General features: G+C 30.8%; 2 protein-coding genes across 3 annotated transcripts; both read right to left on the reverse strand.

Moving 5' to 3' along the window:
• Positions 1-715: 715 nt before the first annotated feature.
• Ppt1 (Palmitoyl-protein thioesterase 1) lies at positions 716-5,576 on the reverse strand. Of its 2 annotated transcripts, none has more exons than XM_090107763.1 (6): positions 5,424-5,576; positions 5,199-5,297; positions 4,876-5,113; positions 4,509-4,673; positions 2,220-2,496; positions 716-1,270 (listed from the first exon to the last, which is right to left on the reverse strand). In XM_090107763.1, exons 2-6 carry the CDS (start codon positions 5,278-5,280, stop codon positions 1,145-1,147), a joined length of 888 nt encoding a protein of 295 aa, XP_089963889.1. In that variant the 5' UTR covers positions 5,281-5,297; positions 5,424-5,576; the 3' UTR covers positions 716-1,144. The 2 variants fall into 2 exon arrangements, with proteins under 2 accessions (XP_089963889.1, XP_089963888.1); XM_090107762.1 differs by having other exon boundaries at positions 5,420-5,569.
• A 1,590-nt stretch (positions 5,577-7,166) lies between these two features.
• On the reverse strand, positions 7,167-24,009 carry LOC149903900 (uncharacterized). Its single transcript, XM_090108241.1, has 2 exons — positions 23,659-24,009; positions 7,167-8,901 (listed from the first exon to the last, which is right to left on the reverse strand). Exons 1-2 carry the CDS (start codon positions 23,817-23,819, stop codon positions 8,601-8,603), a joined length of 462 nt encoding a protein of 153 aa, XP_089964367.1. The 5' UTR covers positions 23,820-24,009; the 3' UTR covers positions 7,167-8,600.
• Positions 24,010-24,656: the final 647 nt, after the last annotated feature.

Below are 24,656 nucleotides of genomic sequence, written 5' to 3' on the forward strand. Positions count from 1 at the left end.
TTATATGATTTGAGGTTATCCATATTTTTTTTTACATAATAAGGCTTTTAATGAAATATACTCAATACAAATAAGCGAAGAAGAACTAATTAGAAATCGTTTAATTATGTGCAGTCTGTAAAAAATAATGCGACAAAGATGGTTGGTGTCTGGTGAACATAAGGTGAACATGTTGAGAATCTTGGAATTAGGTTAATTAGATTTCTCACTTTATTTACCTACATATATTGTATGTGTGTGCCAAGTAATAAAGCGCTAAATTGTCCATTAAATAATATAGAGATATAATATATAGAGCATGTATTCGTTAGATTTGATATTGCAAATTCACAAAATATATTCTCCAATTGGCTTATCCGATCATATAATATAGGCACAATGTTTTGGCTGTTACCCAAATAAATTGGCATGAACATTTTCCCTTTTACGATGGATTCGCGTGACTTACCTCGCTCTATTGGAAATTATTTATACTTGTACATGCCAAGGTTTTAAATACGAGGATTTGCATAAAAAAATATATAAGTAGCTATTTAATTATTTCAATGGATTATGATTTATGACGTTATTGAATACAGTTAAAAAAAATATTTTTTTATAAATTTTAGATGCGTTTATTCTTAATCGCAGTAAATCTACTCGATAGAAGTCAAGGTTTCGGTACATAATTTCAAGTACATACATATTAGGTACCAAGTGTATTGAAACAAAAACGATAATAATTACGATTTTATTTGTTCATAATTCATAAATATCACTGATGTACATTTGGTAGTATTATTGCATTTATACTTATATCTACGATATGAGATTCAATTTTTAGTCTTATACACTTCAACATAAAGTCCTTTTTCAAATCCTGCTTTGCATGTGTGTCAATAATAATATATTACTTACCTACATCGCCAATAAAGCATTCAATCTTCATCTCTTTGTACTAAACTGATATAAAATAGTTTTTTTATACCTAAGTAATAATTTCCTTCCAATAAAAAAGAGAGCATAAATTAATATGAAAATTATTAATGTAATAATAATTATTTTTTAGAGTTTATACTTTACTACGTCACTGTTATTATTTATTAAATCATTGGATTTTTTTAGTTTTTCTAAAACTTACATTACAATTAATTTCCAAGAGTATTTAAATCAAGTAAGTTTTAAGAATATTTTGTATGAACCAATCTTCGGAAAAGCGAAGGTGATCGCCAGGTACTGACAGGAATACTAATTTACCAGCCTCGTCCATTTTCTTTAAACCTAGCCGGTCCTGGAAATAATAAAAAAGTTATTAAAATAATGCCAAATTTAGTTCAAGGTTCCGTGTTATATAAAACTGAAGTAGGTTTCCGCAAACCTTAACAAATTATATACGTAAACTACAAGCTTCCTCCTAAATGACTTTCTCTAATTAAAAAGCCGCTTCAAAATCCTATAAGTAGCTTACATAGGGACGGCCAGATAGCGACTTTGTTTTATACAATGTAGTGAAACTGTAAGTTACAACTTAAAAAACACCTTATTTTATTATAGTTTTATAAAATTGAATTCAAACTTGTATTAATAAACATTTGAATTGGTTATTTTCCTTCGTAAATAACAGGTAAAATGCCAGAATGTCTTATCCTAGGTCATTGAAGCCTCACATTTTACGAGAAATCATTGAAAAATATCTTAGAATAAAGGAAAATATAGTACGTTTACGTCTATAGCATAATTACTACTTAAACTGATAGTTTTACATTCACCGCGACAGATAAAATTACAACCTACGACCACTCGATCGCTAGATAATCAGAAAGTTTACTTTCCAGTGTCATATTTATTTGCAATATACTTAATATAAATTACATATACTTACACTAATTCTATATTATAATTATCACCCGCGGCTTCGCCCGCTTTGTCTAAAACCTAATAAATTACATATAATATATACCTATTAAAACCTTGCTCTTGAATCACTCTATCTATTAAAAAAACCGCATCAAAATCCGTTGCGTAGTTTTAAAGATTTAACTATACAAAGGGACATAGGGACAGAGAAAGTGACATTGTTTTATACTATGTAGTGTTGACTAGTTCCTGCTACTCACATACATTTAATTTTAAAAAAATTAAAAAAAAGGTAACCATAATTCGTTCCTGGCTTAAAATAAAAAGAATTTAACCATATAGATACTAATAATAAACGAATCAAATATATTCACGAAACTTACTTGCAAATACAACTCCGACTCTTGTAAAGTAATCAATTTCTTTGCTTGCCCAGGCTCATAAAAACCAAACCATTCTGTTTCTTTTGGCTGCACTATGCTATCTCCATCGAATTTAACCAATACAAAATGTTCCAGATTATTCAAGTTTTGTATATAAGTCGTATTGATTGTTCTTTCGTTGTTGATATCTGCTAGGAATTCGCTATGAGACTTGTAAGTGTCTTCGTCTAGAGGGTCATGCCAGTATGTTGCTTGGACCAGGGATTTTTGGACCCAACTGAGAACAAAAGTAAATAATTAATAATTTCATTTTAAACTAGCTTCCGCCCACGACTTTGTACGTGCATCCCCGTTCCCTCAAGAATTTCGGGAAATCCTTTCTTAGCGGATGCCTACGTCCTAACATCTACCTGCATGTCAAATTTCAGCCCGGTACGTCCAGTGGTTTGGGCTGTGCGTTGATAGATCACTATATCAGTCACCTTTGAGTTTTATATATATAGATAGATTATATTAATTAAGTTCGTATATTATGACGTCATCGAATATGAAGTATAAATAAACATAAGAGATGCATTACATGTATATTGTATTCTAATAGAATAACGTTGCCAAATCTATTATTCCTCCTAATTGAATGTATGGAAATACGTTACTTTTACATACAAAACTGATCTTCATCACTGAACGGATTTCGATCTTACTTTTCAGTGATGTAGTTATGTACCAGAACAACACTAATCTATAGAAGTACCAGCAAAAAATTAGAATAAAATGGTTTAACTGCAATCGTTATTTACGATTCACTAAGTGGCGGTTGAAAGTGACACGATTTAACAACACAAGATAACCTTTGCACGAAACTTGTACGCTTGACCCGACTATCGTTGAGAACAATATTTACAAATAACTTCACATGAATTCTCAGAAACGTGATGACTATAATATTAGTGTTCTAACTTCTAAACTATTGGGTAGACTGTGATGCAATTGTGTGTACTGCACATAATCGTACTAATCCTGTCCTACTATCTTACTAATGCATGCGTCTAGCAGCTATGTGCTGGTTGACACGGAATAAATAAATTATCTATACTGAGTATTAAAGATTCAACTTGGAACAATGGAACAATTTTAAAAATAGTTGTTGAGGTTCGGTCGATGGTTGTTGAGTTGAATCCTATGTTTGAATCGCAGCAAATAAAGAAACAATAAGTCGAATAATTCCACTTTGTTACACTAATATTTCACACTACTTTTATCATTCGGGAATATTTTTTATTTTTATTTTAAAGATGTTTTAATTAATGCGTAACTAAGTGGATGTCTTTATTTGCTTGTATATCACGCAAGCGAAGTCGCTTGTTGAAGCTAGTTCACTAGACCCGGATTCTAATCAAAATCTAAACGCTATTATATAACGGACATTGAACCTGCAATATCATTTCTATGTATACAATCAATGTTTATTGGTAGAATCACACATGATCAATTTTTACGATCTACAAAGTTCGTTACAAAATAATGAATCAATCTGCTTTATATCTTACAAATTATCATGCTCTTAGCCTTGTATTAGCTATTTGACTGAATTGTACTTAGGTAGTCGTATAGTCTAGCGACTACCTACTGAAATAATAATCATATAAAAAAAAAACTAAATTCCAATCAAAAATTTTGGACAGTTCACCATCAGGTCACTTCCTATTTACACTGTAGAAAAACACTACATATTATGCGGACATAGCAGGACATAGACTTTTTTCTTCTCAAATGCGTCCTTGTTGTTTCTAAAGAATGTTATTACATAATGAAATTATTATACAACATTACTAGTTAAAAACATAAGCATAACAAGACATTCTTTAAGTCTAAGAAATCATGTTACATAAGGGTGTTAATTTATTATACATCTGTTAGTTATTTACTTCTTCATGTGAATGTTTTATATTAATGCCAGATTATAGTATATTTCCTACCATATCCAGAATGAGTTGACACATTCTTACTTTTTTAAATAATATTTAATAATGGATTTTTACTCTAATACATGGTCTTTACTGGTTTATGTTATTAATTACAATAAATAAGTGCTTGGAACATGGCCTTCTAGAAAATCTATAAGATTTTGATATGTCATGTAACTTCTTTGTGTTATGTAAAAGGACCTGTTATTTAATTAAAATAAGCAGCAGATTAATTTCACACAGAAAATGCTTCTTATAAATTTATAACATGTTTGAATACAATGATGTAACTAGAAAATCAATCACTGATAAAAAAACTTACCTATAATATGCAGCATAGTTCAATAGTTTCCGAACATAGTCACAGCTCTGATGCTGCAAAGCACCACAATGAGGTAGACCATACACTCCCTGATGCTGTCCTCCGAGGCTTATGAAATTCTTTATCGGCCCTATTTTGTGACCGCATCTCTGTATTACTGCTCGGCTGAAATATATTTATACATTTACCTTTTTACTTATAATATCATTGTTGACAAGTTTAATTTGATTAGCTATCTTTTGCAGCAAATGTTTAAAATTCACACTGAGAACAAGACCTCAAACTAGGTTTTTGGTAAACATCAAAATGCTAGTCTTACATGTAAGCTATTAGATACTATATAATATGCTTAGGATATTGTACTTACAAGAACTGACATCCTTGTGAAAATCCAATTGCATTGAAACCATTCTGTAATTTTGGATCCTTTGAAATCTTATCACAAACATAATCAACTTGTTTGTTAGGATACATAAAGTAACCATTTTCCATATCCTCTACAGTAGAATTCCCAACCCTAAGTGAGTGAACATACACTCCTGGAATTTGTTCTTGGAGAAATATTTTAAATGAACCTAAACTGAAGGAAAAACAGCAGGTATCACCTAAAAGAAATCAACAATAATTAATTTGATACCCATTTAAGAAAAAAAAAATATTCAAAAATAGAATATTGTAAAAAAAACATACCCATTCCATGCCATAGCACAATCGGTGTAGGGTCTGCATTAATACTTTTTATTAAAAATAATAAAAGTATTTTCGTCCACATTTTAGAGCAAATATTTTCTGAAAACACAAATAAATAATTTTTAAAATAATGTTACAAACGTATAAACGTCGTTAAATAAAGAGAATACTTAAATTAATTTATTACCGGCTATATTTTATTTAATTATCATATAACATACCTACGTAAACAGCAGTTTTCTTGTAGGCGTGTAAATGTTTCTCAGGATCAATATTGTGCCAATTTAACTTGCAAATATTATAGAACAGAAAACACTACTTCTATCGAAATCAAAACAAACTGAATAACGTCAAATGTCAATAACAATTTGCCAAACATGTCAATGTCAACATGGCAATTCTCAATAACTGGCAATTTTGAATCCGTATTCCCACGCCACCGTATTCCAAATCCGAAACAACATTGTTCCAAGCTTATTTCATAGATGGCATAATATCAAGTATAAACGAAACATTCAAGATGTAAGATGGCGCTAGTTGTAGCTTTATGAATTCTTTACTGCCTGGTTGTTCCATCAAGGCTCTGCAGGAAACTAGTAAGTACCTAATAACCACTTAATAACTAATAATAATTTTAAATATTCTATCGAGCTATGGCTAGTTGTGCATACTTTGAGCACGGTAATAATATCTCTATTATTACCGTGCTTTGAGCATTAAGCCAATGCTCTAAATCACACTAATCTTAATCATATTGTTGTAAGTATTAAAATACGTTAAATTCTTTTAGATACTGAATACTGAATATTGATACAAAATCTTCAAAATTGTACCTACTACCTGGTTTAATGCTCTAAGTACCTACTACCTACATGAATAATAATCAGAATATTAAAGATTATGCATTAATTTTATAATTACCCACTTAACCTAGGTACTATGTATAAACGTCAAACAATAGACAAGTACCTAATTCTATATTTATATAAATACGATTAATAAGAGCAAAATATATGACCAACCTGAAATTGTGCAATAGACGCAGAAAGTATCTAAAATCTAAACCTGCGTAAAGAATGCGATAACGTATTCGAATAAATTTACATAAAAATGAGATCTATGTGTAAATAGAGGAGCAATGGGTGACTTCTGCCACCCATGCAAAACTTTTTATTACGGTTATGCAGTAAAAATTGGTTTGATTCGTCTATTGATTCGAATGCTATGGTAAAAACCTTATCTACCTACTACTTAGATATTTTATAAATTAGGTGGTAGGTATTTGTTTATCTATGGATAGGGACATAATATCACATATTATTATACCTAATAATTGAAAACATGCTTTAATGTTTTTAAATATTTATTTATTCAAAGGTTTAACCAGAAATTGTAAACACAAATTGACAAGTATACATAAAATTAATCGAAGTTTGATTTCGAAACTTACGAATATATAATAAGTAGGTATAATAATTTATCGCATGCTCTTAAAATTTTCATATTGATGAATTCTAGAATCCCTAATTATTACCTTCATTAATAATTTAATCAAGGAATAATGAAGCTAGGTGCTACTGGCACAGATAACATATACCTATAGTACCTACCTACTTACTAGGTATCTACTGGTGGATGAATTTGATTTTATATTACACTAGCGGTCCGCCCCGGTTTCGCCCGTGGTACATAATTACGTTTTCTCTACATAAGAACCATCCTCGTACTTCAAGGAATATAATAAAAAAAGAATTATCGAAATCGGTTCAGCCGTTCTCGAGTTATGCGCTTACCAACACATTTTGCGATTCATTTTTATATATAAGATTCAAGCAGTGCAAACTGCAATGTCATAGTTTAATATTTAAACTGTGGCCATATCTATCACATTTTGGTTTTATGCTAATTAGGTACTTATAGGTTTTTTTAAATACTTAGTAACTAATAAATAAAACAAGAGCGTACTTTTAATCAATGTGTGATTTATTCGTTATCTTAAAATATCTCACTTTTCTTTCGCCATTCGTAAAAAATATAAATGTACAACGCGAGTTAGTAAACATATTATATAAGTAAACCTTCTAAGCAAACATAGTCTCAATATTGTTAGGTTATTAATTAAAAGATGACATCATTTCTTTCAATCAAGAGTAATCGAATAATTACAAATAGTATTGTTTGTATCATAAAAGAAGCGATAAAATTCAAACAATGATCATTAGCTACATACATTTATTTAGTTCAAGCTTTATCATCACAGATATTCAATAGTTAATCAACACATATACAATACCTATACAGTACATAAACAATTATAAAAATTAATGAAAATATTTAATTTGGTATAAACCAATTAGGTATTAGTAGACAATTCGCAGTTCGAACTTTGTCGTTTCCTTATTTTTTAGTCTTTTTTTTTAACCAGAGTGCGTTTCCTCTTGCAATCAATTATATTTTTTATTCGAAATAACTATATACATATATTCTGCGTCATTATTTAATGCTAACTTATCTTAATACCACAGTCGCATTCAATATTTTTTCTCATCTTACATTAAAAAGTTAGATTTGTTATTATGTATCTTTAAAAGTGAAAAATTAAACATATTTTGTTGTTTAAACAGCCCTCGTGGATATTCTTAAATAAATCCTTATTATTTTTACAAAATACATATTATTATATCTTAAATCTAAATCACTTTTGAGATAATAAATACATTAACATTTAACATACTCTAACACGATCACAGTCTCATAAGGAAATCACTTAATTTAACCGTTGGTATATTCACATAGGCTTGGCTTGTAACTGACACACCCATTGTCTTAGGTCTTAACTTATATAGCTTACTCACGCTAGGCACCATGGACTCACGAAACCTAATGTTAGGTCCCTTTTTAAGTAATATAATATTTCTAAATCATCAAATATTTACGTTTCATTACAATTTGCAAGAAATCATTTTGTAATAGTGACTTAGAAAACATCAAACAAATTGCAAAAACGTTCATATTTTAATGATGATAAATTTTCCATCTAGCAATACCTCAACATTGTTTTCAGAGGTTTTGCGTAGAGGATTTGCAGAGGATTTTATTGTAAAATCTACAATTGTCAAATTGATACTTAAAACTATATAAATTTCAGTAGCACTAAACATATTCTACAAGTATCCATGATGTTTTTAAATATAAGTTATAGATGTATTTCTATTTGCAATAGAATACATATCAGGCACCATTTCATTCTTACATCGTCAATAAACTCAAAGATATGCATCAGCCAATTGATTTCGTATGTGTGCGTAGAATGTAACCTATTTTTCTGTATCAGAAACAGCTCACATCCATGTTGTGCATTAGCCTGACCCGCGAGTCATTCAAGGCATCAGATCTTATAAGTTATAGTATTCTCATTGAATCCGAGTGTTTCACGATGTTATACTCTATGCTCTTCCTTTTTGGTAGCTCGCAGTAGTCGCTGGAGTCTGACGATTCAATCTTTTGTCTGTTGTAAGCCATGATTCTTCTAGTGCGGGTATCAGAGTCGTAAGAGAGAGAGAAGTTTTTCTTAGACCTGAAGGGCAGTCTGTATGGTGTACTGCTCTGAACATCAGACATGGAGCGTATATGCCTTCTGTATTTGTACTCCTTTGTGAGGGGTGTGAAAACGAAAGTCCGAGTTTTGTTTTCCTCGACTGACCTGTAATGAAATAAAATATATATTAGAAATTGATCAAGGGTCAAATCAAATGAGACAATCAATCAAGAATAATAAAGTTTTCTTTTTTCATATTATATGTATTATAGGAACACGGATACCATCATAAATCAATCAGTAATCATACTTAAATACCTATCGAGCCTGTTTATTTTTGTCTTATACTAAAAATAAATGAATGAGAACTACGTAAGACCTTTGTTAATGCCATAATGAATCATGTATCGCTTTGCATTAAACATTCTTGCAATATGAGTTTTCTTTGATAAAAATCTTAGGTAACAAAATTACTAAACAGAATTTAACTTTTTCATCGCGATTCTTAATTACCTCGTTTTACAATTATCGTTTAATGAGCACCATCTCCGACCATTTTCAAAGTTAAACAAACAAAAACATTAATATATTTATTTTAATACCTACATGTATTTATGAAATATGTAGCGATAAAATTGATAACCTATTATATATTATAAATTTAGTATCTTTCAAGTTTAAATAATTGAGATATGTAGATAAGTACAAGACATTATTTTCATAGCAAATACAGACAGGTATTAAATATGTATCTAAGAAATAATATTGCAGAATAATTTATTTACTTTACATGTAGTAGCACAGAAAACCACATTAACAATACATTTCAGTATTTTTCCATTTTGGATCTTGTAATTTTCCTAATTAAGAATTTCGTCATCGTGTATACAATTACTAAAACGTTTAAAATGCCATGACTAATGTCTTGAATTAGTTTCTTATCATAACCTATTCAAAATATTTAACACTCCTGACTCCACATAAAATGGTTTAAAAATATAATGTTGAAGCATTGTTTCATTTTCAAACATAATTTCATTTGTCATATGAGATACTAGATATGTAGTTCGTTCGTGTTAGTTAGAAAATATCAATCGAAATAAATCGTATCTAATGACTAATAACAACTTCACTATTTTTTTTCTATTGCACTGTTCACCATATTTAAATAAATAATATTATACCTAGTGATTATGATGATCCTTTATCATAATATCCCAAAATAAGCAGTATTTTTGTTTAAATAATTATATCGTAGTATTCAATTATAACTTCCTAAGATTAAATTAATATCGGATATATCAATCAAGGTTAATTTAGAATGATTACTATTTGTCAATTACCTGGTATGTATAGTACCTACCTAATGACCTATTGTGCTGTAGCATATTTTAAATAATTTGGAAAATCCAAAAGTGCACGCCTCATATATTTTTTTTAATAATTATTTATTAATTATTATTTTTGTTTATTTAATAACAATTAAACCACATCGAATCAGACCCTGAAAAATGAAAGGGTTCTATTCCTGAGCATACTCAAGCGTAAGAGAAAAAAAAAAGACTCGATTAGTAAAGTATTTCGGTCGCTATCGTGTTAACAAGAAAATCCTCCGCACATACAGACACACGGACGTCCAAGACAGAACTTTTTTAAACTGTTTTTTAACTAGTTTAAATAACAAAAATGACATCAAAAATATCATGAATGTTAAAAATAGTGTTTTTTCTTAATATGTGTGTGTATGTATTATCTTACAAGTGCAATGTATGATACATAAAGACATTTTAAGTTTGAAAAATCAGATGTTTTGCGCGAAGTGACAGTAGTACCCACCTCAACGCTTCGCTTATGAGGCGTGCAATATAATTAATTCAACGAAGCATCGTTTCTTGTGAATGACAGTGAATTAATTATTTTTTCCAGTAACAAATTACTATTATATCCTTTTTAATAGAATCAGTTCCAAGGTGCAATACAAATGAGTAAAGCAATAAGGGTTATTGTAATTATTTTATAATATGTAACTACCTGAAGTCGTGAAGAGGCTTCTAAGTTTTAGAAACTATTAACGATTTTCATTCATATGCTGAAGGCCTAACTTCAGTTTATATCTTCGTGATCGTTTGTTTTCAGGAAAAAGTAAAATACATTATGTTGTGTACATATTAAAAATTATGAGCATAACATTATCTAGGTTCAACTCATTCTAGAATGTTGGCAAAAATCGTTATATAATTATATAATTGTGCTTGATTTAGCCATTTCATCACCTACCCTTCATTGATAAAATAATATTTTGAATATTTTTTATGAAATATCACATAAGATCAGTTTCTGCCAATTCAATGAGATTATAGGTACCTACTATAAAATTTTTATTACCGATAATACAGCTTTAATATTTATAAATAGTAAATACATAATAATTAATAATCAACCCAGGTGCGCAAAGTTCACGCAAAAGGGTTCAGGGCCACTCCTCTATTGTCTATTACCCATATCGATCCCCGTACCTTTGAAGCAATATTAATTAAGATTCCTTCAAGGCATACCTACTATGTCACGACATCATAAATAAATATAATGAAAGGCACGCGATACAGTAATATGTCCGGATACTAGAAACTTCCTAGCCTTTTAAAACATTGATTTACTAAATTTCAGTTATCTTAATTGAAGGACAAAGTAATATAGAACGAAACTATTAATTAAAGAGGCGTTATATAAACAGGTATTTTAAGTGCTATTTGATTAGCAGTGATCATCACAAGTTCATGGACTGACGTGAACTAGGCTTGTTAGTGTAATGACTAGACATCGGATTATATGCATTTGCATATTTGCATATGCAAATGCATAAAACTCTCTAATTACGGCGTTAGTGCATATTTTAGCCTTTTTCCCCAATCGTGCATATTTCGTTAAGTAGCGGGAGTTTTGATTGGTCGACTAACCTTTATTAGCCAATCAGAACGCTCAGCGAGTAAACAAACTCTATTTTGGCATGGTAAAATGGCAAAAAATTACAAAATGGGCTCCATTTTAAGTAAATTTTGAGCCATTCAAAATAGGGCTAGATTACCATTTTGGGGCTAAAAACTTGAAACACGGGTTGAATTCCAATAAGGGCTAGATTTAGCCCGGAAAGGTCTAAGGTGGCAGCACTGGGCTCGCGGGTGACAAACGTCACAAATTTGCGCTCGAAAATTTGTTAAAAATGCTTAATTGTATATTGGCACAAAAACTATACTTAAGTTTAAGAAAATTTTACTGTTTTTGTACAATCTTTGATTTAAATATATAAAAATAATAAAGGTTTTTTTCATTTTGTATTGTGCATATTTTAGGCATATCAGTCGTTTTTAGTGCATATTTCGACCCTTTTTTAGTGCATATTTCCATGCATATTTTGGCATTTTGTTAGTGCATATAATCCGATGTCTAGTAATGACTTAACCGTGATAACGTTGAGGAAAATTAATATTATGTTGTTACTACATATTATTATCCCTACTAATATTATAAATGCGAAAGTAACACTGTCTGTTTGTCTGTCTGTTACCTACGCTTTACCTCTCAACCGATTTTGATGTGGCACAGACAATCTTTTGACCCTGAGAAAGAACATAAGCTACCTTTTATCAAAACACCACGCGGGCGAAGCCGCGGGCGGAAGCTAGTTGAAAAATATACTTGTTTGTGGTTTTCATTAATAATATTCTTCATTAAATATCCTGCTCTAGGTACCTACTTGCCTCGGTGTTGTTCTGTTTGGGCGCATGATCAAACAAATTATGTGCACTAATAATAGGCATTTTGAATGCTAGCGATTATGATAAATTACAATGAGCGTTTTACTTAACCCAATTGTTTAAATTAACCTATGATGGATGATTATATTTTGTAATAGGAATTCATAAAACATAATATTGGTGATATTTTTATCAATTACTAGCTTTCCGCCCGCGGCTTCGCCCGCGTTTTCAGAGAAAAACCCGTTCCCATAGGATTTCCAGGATAAAACCTATCCTATGTCTTTTCTCGGGTAACAAAATATCTCTATACCAAATTTCATGGAAATTGGTTGAGTAGTTCAGGCGTGATTGAGTAACAGACAGACAGACAGAGTTACTTTCGCATTTATAATATTAGTATGGATTAGTATAGATAGCGCTATAAATCAATTTATAAATTATAATATATAGTGCATTTATTATATCGAGCCGCGAAGACTTTGTAGCTATAAAATATTATATTGAATCGATAAATTACGTTATTCATAGAATTATCTACTGAGTCATAATTGTTGTAAATCAAAACAAATTTATAAAATATAGCCCCATAATCTACGCTAATATTATAACAATACTGGCTTTCCACCCGCGGATTCGCCCGCGTTTTCAAGAAAAACCCACATAAGTACTTAGTTTCCATTCCCATGAGATTTCCGGGATAAAACCTATCCTATGTGTTAATACAATTTACCTTCTATATGTGTGCTAAATTTCATTGTAATCGTTTCAGGAGTATTTATTCGTGAAAGTAACAAACATACACATACATCCATTCTCACAAACTTTCGCATTTATTATATTATACTATATGTAGTAGGATATAATAAATTATATTATTACACTGTTAGATAGTCTATTTATCGAGGTGAGCTATATGCTAAAATATATCATCACGCCAAGACCAAAATCAGCGGTGCAATGCGGGTAAAACCACAGGGCACACGGCTAGTTATATTATTATATTATATTTGAAGAAATTGTTAAAAATAGTAGTTAATATCCTGCTATGAATAGCAAAAAACGTGGTAAAATGTCTCATAAACCAAGACGATATCTAAAAACGAGAAAAGGAAAAGTAAGCCTAATAACTATGGCAGAAAAAGTTGAGTTACCTAATATCATTAATTTAAAAATATATTCATATATATTATCAAGGGTCAAGGAGGTCTCTAGAAAGTAAATTGGAAAGCTTTGAATAATCTAACAGACCTCTTAAATCTAAATATTCAGTATAAATTATAATTTTGCCAACCGTCGCTTAAAGTGCCTTTATAAATAACAAAAAGAAAAGATACGGCATACTAAGAATTAGATATTATGTATTATGATAAAGGTTGTTATCGATAAAATTTAATAGTTTCTTAATAAATAATCGCCAAATCCTCCGATAAATTTATCAATGATGACACCAAATAGATATATATTGACTCCGATTACATGTATCTAAATACGATAAGAGAACTTTCTTGGAAAAGTGATGATATAACGGTCATAGTCATCGGTGATCGGACTATCAAATGGCAAAATTAAAAAAATAGAGGCACATTTTTTTTGCGAAAACAGGTTTAGATTGCAATTTACAACATACCTATACCAAAATTTTTAATCATTTCTTTCAGCAATTTCTTGATCGTTTTCTATGTAAATTTATTATATTTCTATAGATTATTGGTCTTTGGGATTGCCACGGCACATTTAGATATCTACCTTTAAAAATGTACTTAATTTGAAAGGTTTTCTTGATACATTACAGGTAGACACTACACAACCATTTAGGTAGTTAAACTTAATTATATTATTAAACCTTTGAATAGTTATAATCCTGCTGCACAACTCTTCATTTTTATCACTATTCATTCATATCGATCTCGCTCATTAAAATTACCCACAAATGATAACTGGAGTTCATGAAAACATGACCTTGTTATTGCGTTTTTCAGCGTAGCGTGTAACTAATTGGTTTTGACAATGACGTTCCTAATGTTGGTATTTGTCGGTAATGTATATGAACATTAACAAACACGCAAACTGATAGATAATGTAGGTATTATATTAAATATTAACCACATTGTCATTAGATACCCATTACCTACTTGATACTATTTTTTATTTGTTCTAAAATAAAACGAAGTATGTTGCTAGTATGAAGTATCTAATATTTCTATTTAATTAACTTATGTAAGTATGTATTGTGAGTTTTATTTTCCGCAATTAAAATCAAGTACATAATTGACTCCTTGATTGGATGCTAATAATAAGGTAGTAATAAGTAAGTAGGTACTGCTGTATTAAAACTTAAAAGCCGTTTTATAAATATTCAACCCTAAAACGTAATTCAAACCAACGCAACGTCATTAATATTCAATAATAATAAGACGTAGGCAAGGGCTTATCAATAAACAAAGAAATGAAAAATGAAAACGTATACGTATACATGTTACGGCTAAAGGTAGGTGAGAACATAAACTTAAGATTAGCCGGCTAAACTTAGGTTTATTTTCGACGAGGTGTTAATGTTAGTTTGTTCTATCTTTAGCCGGCTAAACTTAAGTGTAACCGCAGGCCCGTGGCTAAAAATGTCGGGGTGGGTAGATTTGGTTACTATAATACATGTAAGGAACAGGGCGAGTGTTTTCTGGCACTTCGCCGGCTGCTGCCGCAGCACGCTCGCTGCGCTCGCTCGGCTCGTGCGGGTCTTAAGAGTTCTAACCTAACCTAACCTAGCCACCAGCTTTCTGCCCTGAGTCGGGGTGGGTAGATTTGGTTACTATAATACATGTAAGGAACAGGGCGAGTGTTTTCTGGCACTGTGCGGGCCCCTCAAGCCCTCCACCGGCCCGGCGCTAACCAAATCTACCCACCCCGACATTTTTAGCCACGGGCCTGCGGTTACACTTAAGTTTAGCCGGCTAAAGATAGAACAAACTAACATTAACACCTCGTCGAAAATAAACCTAAGTTTAGCCGGCTAATCTTAAGTTTATGTTCTCACCTACCTTTAGCCGTGACATACATATTATAACAATATGAAACATGAATAGATCGAACGACAATTAATCAAAATTGCATTTAAAACCATGAGTAGGTACCATACAAAATTAGAGTACAGCTAAATGTTCACAATAGATTTAAAAATATTCCATAACGCAATGAAAACGTTGGATTGCTTCCAAAGAACTGAAATCCGAGTCGCTCGTAGGTCAAGTTCATTTCACTTATTTTCAGTAATTTATTTGAAAAGCTGCATTGGTTTTACTGCAACCAAAGTAGATTCACAAATCATAATTGCGAGCTTTTTATAAATACGAATCGCTTCTTTATATGTAATTCAATCCTACACAGTTACGAAAATTATTTAATAAGTAGGTATATGAATTGCATCTAATCACTAATGAATTAATTTTTGTATTAGGTATGTGAGATTAAAAAAAATCAATTTTTTTTAGGTATTTCTTTCATTTACAGGTCATAAACTAGGTAATTTGTGATTGGAACGCTCCTAGTAAGCAAATAAAATGAAAGATATTTCTTTAAGAATAACAAAAATTCTCTTGTTTTCTTCTTCAACGAATACAAAATGTTTAAAAAAATTATCTCTCGACATAAACGTGGTTATGTCAATTTCAATGGCCGTTTCATTGGTCTTCAACAGTCTTCAGACTTTTAAAATTACCACCACTTTATAAAATAGGATAACATTTTTACTCATTCATATCACTCATAATTTTATTAAGTAGAAGCTAATGTGAGACAATGCCAGATTAGAATTCAAAACCAGTTAGATTGAAGCTAGAATTAGACTGGTTTGAACATTAATAATTATTATCCTTACTTCATTTATTAAATATACAAATGTTAATACATTCCTTTTCATTATAAAGTTATTAAAACTTTTATAAGAAACTATTGATAGGATTTTGTTAAAAAATATTTCGCTTGCGAAATAAGCAAATATCAAATTATGTGAAATTGTTGTTCGCAGTGAATATTCTATGAATTATGATGTAAAATTTGGCACAAGTTGCACCATTATTTTGAAGTGTTATATAACTAGGCATAGATTTATACGACCTTCCCCAAAATAGTGATTATGAATACCAAGCGTAAATGTATTCTCTGGCAAATTTGAAAAAGGCTCTCGTATCGTAGCGTGTTTCTTGTATTATTGGATTTCAGTGACAATTCCTTGCGAATAAAAATATGACCAACTTCCGTAAATGATGTGAATGTCTGCATCAAGTATTAATGAATTCATCATAGAAGGTAAACTATATCAAGCTACATGTTTACGTGAACTCGGAAGTGCTCCGCAACCTTCGTGTAACCGAACTGACTCAACCGGTTATTTTTAGAACTTATCCGAACAGCACTATATTTGTTAATCTGTTGAATTGATTTTTCATTTAAAATAAGGATGAAATTTTGTACTATTGGACACATTTTGAGAGGAGGCAGTATAGTTCTCAATTGTATCGAACCGTAACAGTATCGTTATATTGTTTGATCCCTAAATAATATGTTCGAAATAACTAAAATGAAGGTGGATTAATAATAATTGTTAGATTGAATGATCAGAAAATATTTTTCATATTTCTATAATGAATTCTGTCATTTAGCTAAAATCATATTCTGTATTCACAATGCAGAACGTCTGAAAATTTTATTACATGTCGTATTATGGATTGTCCATTGATACAATGACTATAAGACTGACTGAAATAGTCAGTATAGAATAGAATGAACAGTATAGAATTATTTGAAAGAATTTAGCAATACTGCAAAGTTCAGTTTTTTTCCCTCTATCTGAATGTGATCTATTAAATGATATTCAATAAAAACCAATGCGAAATTTGAACAGAATAAGCTTAATAAATGACAATGATAAGGGTAAGCCTTATGAATATCAAATGAGGGTAGAAATTCAATGTATGATATGTGAGTGTATCCTTCAGTGTGATATTTTAGCTGCTATTTTAAACCCTATTCCCACATCAATGTCGATAATTTTAAATTATTATCTAATCTTGCATATTGTCATGAATCACGTGTGATTATTGTGTGTATTTACGATATAGTGCAAGTGTACATTCTACATACATGCGTCCAAAATAATAGATTGGACTCCGATATTATATTATGATAATAGATCAATCAATAACTTATGAACTTTGGCGCGATACTTGCAATACTGTTCCAATTAAATATGCAAAATGCAATTAGAGGTATTACAAGCTGCGACCATGAATTTATTATTATGCAATAATGAGGTTTAAAACGAGGCGTTAGTGTTTATAATGCATTACTTCTAATAATTTCCTGGCCTTTGTTTAATATTGTTCTCTCATAATAACAACGTCTCGGATAACTTAATTCGACGATAAAATGGTGAGTAATGTTCTCCCGAGTTTACAGAGCATCTATTTAAATTTATTGCTATTACAGTAAAGTCTCTAGAATGAGGTTAATTCCTTATATTGTTAGGTGCCCACGTTTTATTAAGCTAATACCTGCGTTTGCCAACTTTTCTTCCAAGTATAGATAAAATAATATATGTACCTACATACTACCCAAAAGAATAAAGATGTAGTTACTACTACGACATTAAAGATTCAAAATCACAATAGAAACTGATAATTTTACCTGAAAAATGCTGAATTTCTTTCACTTCCAAATTATTTTCCAACTACTTAAATAAAAAGCGGGAAAAAATGACAGGAAATGACAAAATAAAATTCTAGCAAAGATAAAAAATCGCAAGGGTGGGTTGACTAGTTTTTTATTTGTAATCAAGTTACTATTGTTTTTAGTGGTGATAAAATAATTTGCTTTTAAAAACTAAAAATGTAAACTGAAAACAAAAGGGATTAATAACGCGCAGCTATCTTTCTTTTTTTCAAGATAATAATATTATAAACTTAGGTACTTAAGTACCTATGGTGACAATATTGTAAAAATTTATGTCCTTGAATGGATTACGTAATTTATAACATTTCGAAAATATTGTAACTACCTACTACGCAGTTTATAGAAAAACAATATTTGCGAAATAGTAAACAAATATTAGTAAATTTATTTTGATGACGTCATTACAGAAGCATGAGGCCGTTTTGTGAATCACTATCTACGTCTTCATAAGACATGAAGACATAATAATTATTAGAAAATTGTTGCTTTTGTTTTTCCTAAGATAAGAAATACCAACCTATGTGCTAAATGCTAATAGACTTTTAATTGATATTTTAACTATTTCATTAAATTATTTATCAAATTCCTTGTCTGTGGTTTTACAGTTTAGTTCCATGTAAATAATTAATTGCCTTCATCAAGTAATTAACAAAAATATTTTAACAGTTAGGTAAGATGATTTTTCAATATAATTTTGAGATATATCAAGATTATTAAATTTATTTATCAAATTGGCAAATGTGCCTGTAAAAATATAAATTTTTGGTGCCAAGATACAATAAAAAAAAATGACAACGCGCTTCATAAACCTATTTATGATACGACTGCCCTAAAAAGGAGCGCATTGTCATACCTACCCAGTAAATGATTTCAGGGTAGGGTACATGACCGTATATGTACTATGTAGATTGTAGGTATCTATAATATTATACTTTTTTTGTTGTATGGTGACTACGGTAGGTATCGTAAAGAGGCATTTTTACATGGATCCTGGAGGTAGTACATAAGTTCAAGATTTATATTTCCTAATAAAAAAAAATAATTAAATCTATAAAATTTGTAATTTGGAGTGCTTCCCGTTATCAAGTTCTAACAAAGTAACTAGATATTAGTTAAAGTAGGAAATCAATCACAAACACTTATCAAAATAATCATAACACTTCAGCTGTTCCTTCGCAGTTCACAGTTCTCATGATAATATTAATAATCTAATTAACGACATTTAAATCTTTACTAACATCACATGTTGTTTTTGTATGATGAACAAACAAAACGTGTTTATTTGTTAAACTGATGCAAAAACAATGGTTTATGCCGCGAATGTAAATCAATTGTTTCAAACAAACAAACAAAACTAGTAATCAACAAATTTTGTTTACAAATTCCAAAATCTGTCAAATTGAATGAATTGTTTGTTTGTTATCGGAAAGAAATTTACATAACGTTTGATCACAAATTGATTAATTATGATTTATCAAAAACTAGCTGCGTCCCGCGGCTTTACCGGCGTTACACCGCTCCTGTTGGTCTCAGAGTGATGATACCTATTACCTATAATAATAAAACCTATAGCCTTCCTCGATAAATGGGCTATCTAATACCGAATGAGTTTTTCAAATCGGACTAGCAGTTAGCAGATTAGCACGTTCAAACAAACAAACAAACAATCTCGTAAGTAGATAAAAAATAAAAATGTAAATATGTATATTTCGACAGAAAAAAAATGTGTGCGTTACCCAGGCAAAATGTTTTGCTTTAGAGAGATGAGACTTAAACAAATAATTAGTGTATCATGAGGAGCAATTTGTTTACTAATAGCAAAATTTGTTTGAATTGTAGTTTTTAAGTTATTTAAGAAAAACAAATTTTGCTGGAGTAACGTTTGAAACGTTACCCAGGCAAAATCGTCTTTCAAAAATTAGTTTCAGCACGGAACCAAATACATGAATAGATAGCTTTTGTTGCGTAGTAAATGTTTATAAATAGCAAAATTTGTGTGTGGTATATAGTTCTTTAGTTATTTAAGATTTTGCTGCGGTAACGTTTTGGGATTTCCCAGATCTCGAAAACGGCTCAACGCAGAAGTTTGAAAAAAATACCAATAAAAGACCTCAATTTGTTTAAATTTGTTTAATCATTAGTTTTTGATTTGGTTGACGTAAACCAATGTAATTAAATGGTTTCAAAAATCAGAAGAAACGGGTTTGCAAGTAAACCAATACACTTATAACCAAATAAACAGCTGTAAAAAATACCCGTGGTTCGACGCTTGTTTACATCAGAAATATTAGATTTCATACTTTACACATTAAGAAGATAAAAACAAATTTGATTTATTTTAGACTGGTCGTACTTTAGCGATCAAATACGCAGTTCCCATAACATTAAGAAACATGGCATACTTTAAACAAATTAAAATGATTCCTGAAAATTCCTTCCTGTTAATTGCAGCTTTGAATTACGGCTCTAATGAAAGTTATCTCAAAAACAAGATTATGTCAGCAATTCTCTAATGAGCCGACCAAATTGAAAAGGTCACATAAAAGCGACCGCACCATACATAAGCGCAACCATCTGAAATGAACAGGATAATATAGATGTTTTGTTAGTACAGTTGAATACAAAAGTTTTCTGGTCAGGTTAGTTAAAATAATAAAATGGTTAAGATTCATTATTTTTATTTAAAAAATCAGTCTCATACAAATTATATGTATTGCTTTGCCTTAGCATCAACATTTTTGAGTTTTGTTACGTGTTACTTAGAGTGAATATTTTAACATTACATGTGACTGCCACAGGTGGATAACCCGTGAACCAATCATTGTCAAAGCGTCGTAACCTTCTTTTAACTTAATGTTGAAATATCCACTCTAAGTAACACGACATAAAGCTCATATTTCAATACCACAGTGTGACTTGAGTTGGAATTGAGTCGGCGTTGTGTGTGTAATGTGCAAAGCACATTTAATGTTTTTTTTTTACAAAATATGTATTATCGGCTTGCCTATATTTCTTGCCCTTATGAGGGACGGTTTCGAGCATATTCTATAAAAAATGTATATAATCACAAAACTTTTAAATGAGAAAACAACAATATAATACAATAAATTATACACTAATAATAATAAATAAATAATACAATAATACAATAATAATAATACAATAATATTACACTTTTATTAACTAGTAAAAATTGTGTAATATGGTACTGCACTTAAAAAATATTAAAAAATCGGCTTCACGAATAACGTTTTTCTGCTTAACTGTACAAAACATCGGTTACCAAGCTGCTAATTTGCGAAGATTACCCGTACGTACGGTGCAGTCGCTTTTACGTGACCTTTTCAATTTGGTCGGCTTATTAGAGAATTGCTGACATATTCTTGTTTTTGAGATAACTTTCATTAGAGCCGTAATTCAAGGCTGAAATTAACAGGAAAGAATTTTCATGAATCATTTTAATTTGTTTAAAGTATGCCATGTTTCTTAATGTTATGGGAACTGCGTATTCGATCGCTAAAGTACGACCAGTCTAAAATAAATCAAATTTGTTTTTATCTTCTTAACGTGTAAAGTATGAAATCTAAAATGTCTGCTGTAAACAAGCGTCGAACCACGGGTATTTTTTACAGCTGTTTATTTGGTTATAAGTGTATTGGTTTACATGTAAACCCGCTTCTTCTGATTTTTGAAACCATTTAATTACATTGGTTTACGTCAACCAAATCAAAAACTAATGATTAAACAAATTTAAACAAATTAAGGTCTTTTATTGGTATTTTTTTCAAACTTCTGCGTTGAGCCGTTTTCGAGATCTGGGAAATCCCAAAACGTTACCGCAGCAAAATCTTAAATAACTAAAGAACTATACCACACACAAATTTTGCTATTTATAAACATTTACTACTCAACAAAAGCTATCTATTCATGTATTTGGTTCCGTGCTGAAACTAATTTTTGAAAGACGATTTTGCCTGGGTAACGTTTCAAACGTTACTCCAGCAAAATTTGTTTTTCTTAAATAACTTAAAAACTACAATTCAAACAAATTTTGCTATTAGTAAACAAATTGCTCCTCATGATACACTAATTATTTGTTTAAGTCTCATCTCTCTAAAGCAAAACATTTTGCCTGGGTAACGCACACAAAAAAAATCCATTATTAAGTTAACGTTACATAACATTATTTCCATTATTAAAATTAACAATATGTTCTCATTTCAGATACGGTAGATTGTAGACGGATGTGTCTAGTTCTTAAAAACATGTCTAATAACATTGAAAATATGGCATACTAACAAAATGTTTTTAAAACAAAAAATCACTAATCAGAAGAATAATTTCAAATGGAATATGAAAACAAGGAAGGCATTAAGATTCATGATAAAGCGGTTCATTTGAGATGTTCTATGATTGTTTATTATATTCAAGGTAGGTACCTAATTGTTCAAATAATTTTTACTTGGACATTGTATTTTATTGACAATTCGGGTACCTATGCGCATATTTCCACTAGGTACCTACTACCTATGTACATATAATATCCGGTATCCCTCTTAGCTACAAAATCAGTTCGTAGCAAAATGCCATAGCATTCACTTAACCCTTGCCATTCAAATACAAAACGAATTTGAATCAATCAGAGTACTTCTATAGTCTATATATTTAGACTCTGTAGTTTATACTCTTTAGTCCAAATACGCCTGTAACCTAGTACCTACTCTAGACTTCTGACCTATCACTAGTTTGTTAATGTCACGTGCCTACATTTCGAGGATAAGACATTCGCATTGTTAGCTTCAGAGTTGTCGACATTTCGACAATGAGATTTTGTATATTAACTACGACCCTAACTATTTCGTACCAAGACTTGATCAAGGATGCAGGTTAGGTTAGACCAATGAAAACAATCGAGTTCAAACTGTTAAAACTGTTATAGTTTTGACATTAAGATAAGGAAGTGGTTCAGATCATTAAACACCATTGGTGGAAATATTTGAGGATTTACGGTTACAGAACCATAGACAAACCTATTTTTTTTTAGGAAATATCAATCTATTTAAAACACAATACAGTTTTCAGTACCTATATTATATCTACATGTAAAGGTCTTACCGAAGCAAGAAAACGTGACAAGAATTAATGAGTTTGCTAAAAACATTTCATTAAATCTACCATTATCCTCTGACCAGAAAACCTAATGCTAAAAATATTACGACACAAAAAAAAACTCAAAACTAGAATCGAACATTGGCTGTATAAAGTATTTGGCATATTAAAATAATTAATGCAAATGTTAAGGATATAATTACCGTTAAAAAAATATTTAAAATTCAGTCTTATCCGGATACAAACAGAGTGAGTTTTGCACTACACTCTGCCTTCGGAAAAATCGGTAAACAAAAATATCTTGCAAATTCACAGTTTACAGTATACTCACTTTTGTTTAAAATAGTCCGATATTTGGCTCATTTTCCAAAATATCTGCAGCAACAACATGAGCAGCGTGTGGTTGATCCATGTGTACAGTTTGTAGCAACTTTCCATGGCGCCCCCTTGTTTCTCACGGTCCACCAGCAACGAGAGCGAAATGTCAGTCATCCGTCTGGATTATGTGAATTTAAATCGGGAAACTGTTCGGAAATCGGTCACAGCACTTATAACGTTCGTCGTCAACGGTGGCGCTCGCCAGGTGCACACGTACTCTGCCGGCTTATCATTCGCGTCGAGTGAACAAAAATAGTGGTTCGATTGATAGTGGCGGGTCTATTGACTGCGCTCTATCACCGGTGCGCGCGAACTGGCAGCGGCAGCCCGCACTCGGTCGACGCGGTGGAACGATGACGACAGATGACTCAGTTGTATCGAGCTGATAATGGAATTCAAGAATTGTGCGATTCCGACTCAATGCCAAAACAACAGCGATTGGAAGATTTTATTTCAAAAATACTTTGTAACAAGCCTTCTTCAACATCAATGTAACTTTTATACTACCCTTGAATAAGTATTCTAAACCTACAGTAGAGTTACATATCTACCCCAAAAATCAGTTGTATTGAAAACCTCCTTTTTTAAGTCGTTCGAAATTTAGAGGCTTCAGCCAAAATATTTATTCTTTTAAAATATTTAGTCTACCTTAAAATAGTCAACGAAGTCAGAAGAACTAATAAACAAAATAGACTGATCATTTTAGAAGACTAGAGGTACAATTTTTAATAGAAGTCATTAAATTTTAACATATATAGGTACATTATACACATATGTAGCATATGCAGCCTATGCTTATTTACTCTATATAATTAAGTAATGAGCTTTGAAAACATCATTACTCTATGTAAACTACTTTTACAGGCTGGGGTTTCCAAATCTACAAAATAAAGTCAAGATAATGAAGTCATAAAAACATTCTAGCTTATTTGTTTGTCTCGTCACAATGAC

The sequence above is a fragment of the Colias eurytheme genome, chromosome 12 (assembly GCF_061535395.1).
Source record: "Colias eurytheme isolate Ceu_HAF_F1 chromosome 12, ilColEury1 Martin Lab GWU primary, whole genome shotgun sequence".
Classification (NCBI taxonomy): Eukaryota; Metazoa; Arthropoda; class Insecta; order Lepidoptera; family Pieridae; genus Colias; species Colias eurytheme.

What these genes read in the sequence shown, in the direction of transcription:
- Ppt1 (XM_090107763.1), bottom strand. Translation starts at nt 5,280, where the DNA reads ATGTGGACGAAAATACTTTTATTATTTTTAATAAAAAGTATTAATGCA. An exon ending in AACTATGCTGCATATTATAG is followed by an intron (nt 2,497 to 4,508) that starts GTAAGTTTTTTT and finishes TTTTGTTCTCAG; the next exon opens with TTGGGTCCAAAAATCCCTGG. An exon ending in AGTCGGAGTTGTATTTGCAA is followed by an intron (nt 1,271 to 2,219) that starts GTAAGTTTCGTG and finishes TATTATTTCCAG; the next exon opens with GACCGGCTAGGTTTAAAGAA.
- LOC149903900 (XM_090108241.1), bottom strand. Translation starts at nt 23,819, where the DNA reads ATGACTGACATTTCGCTCTCGTTGCTGGTGGACCGTGAGAAACAAGGG. An exon ending in TCGGACTATTTTAAACAAAA is followed by an intron (nt 8,902 to 23,658) that starts GTGAGTATACTG and finishes ATTTCATTACAG; the next exon opens with GTCAGTCGAGGAAAACAAAA.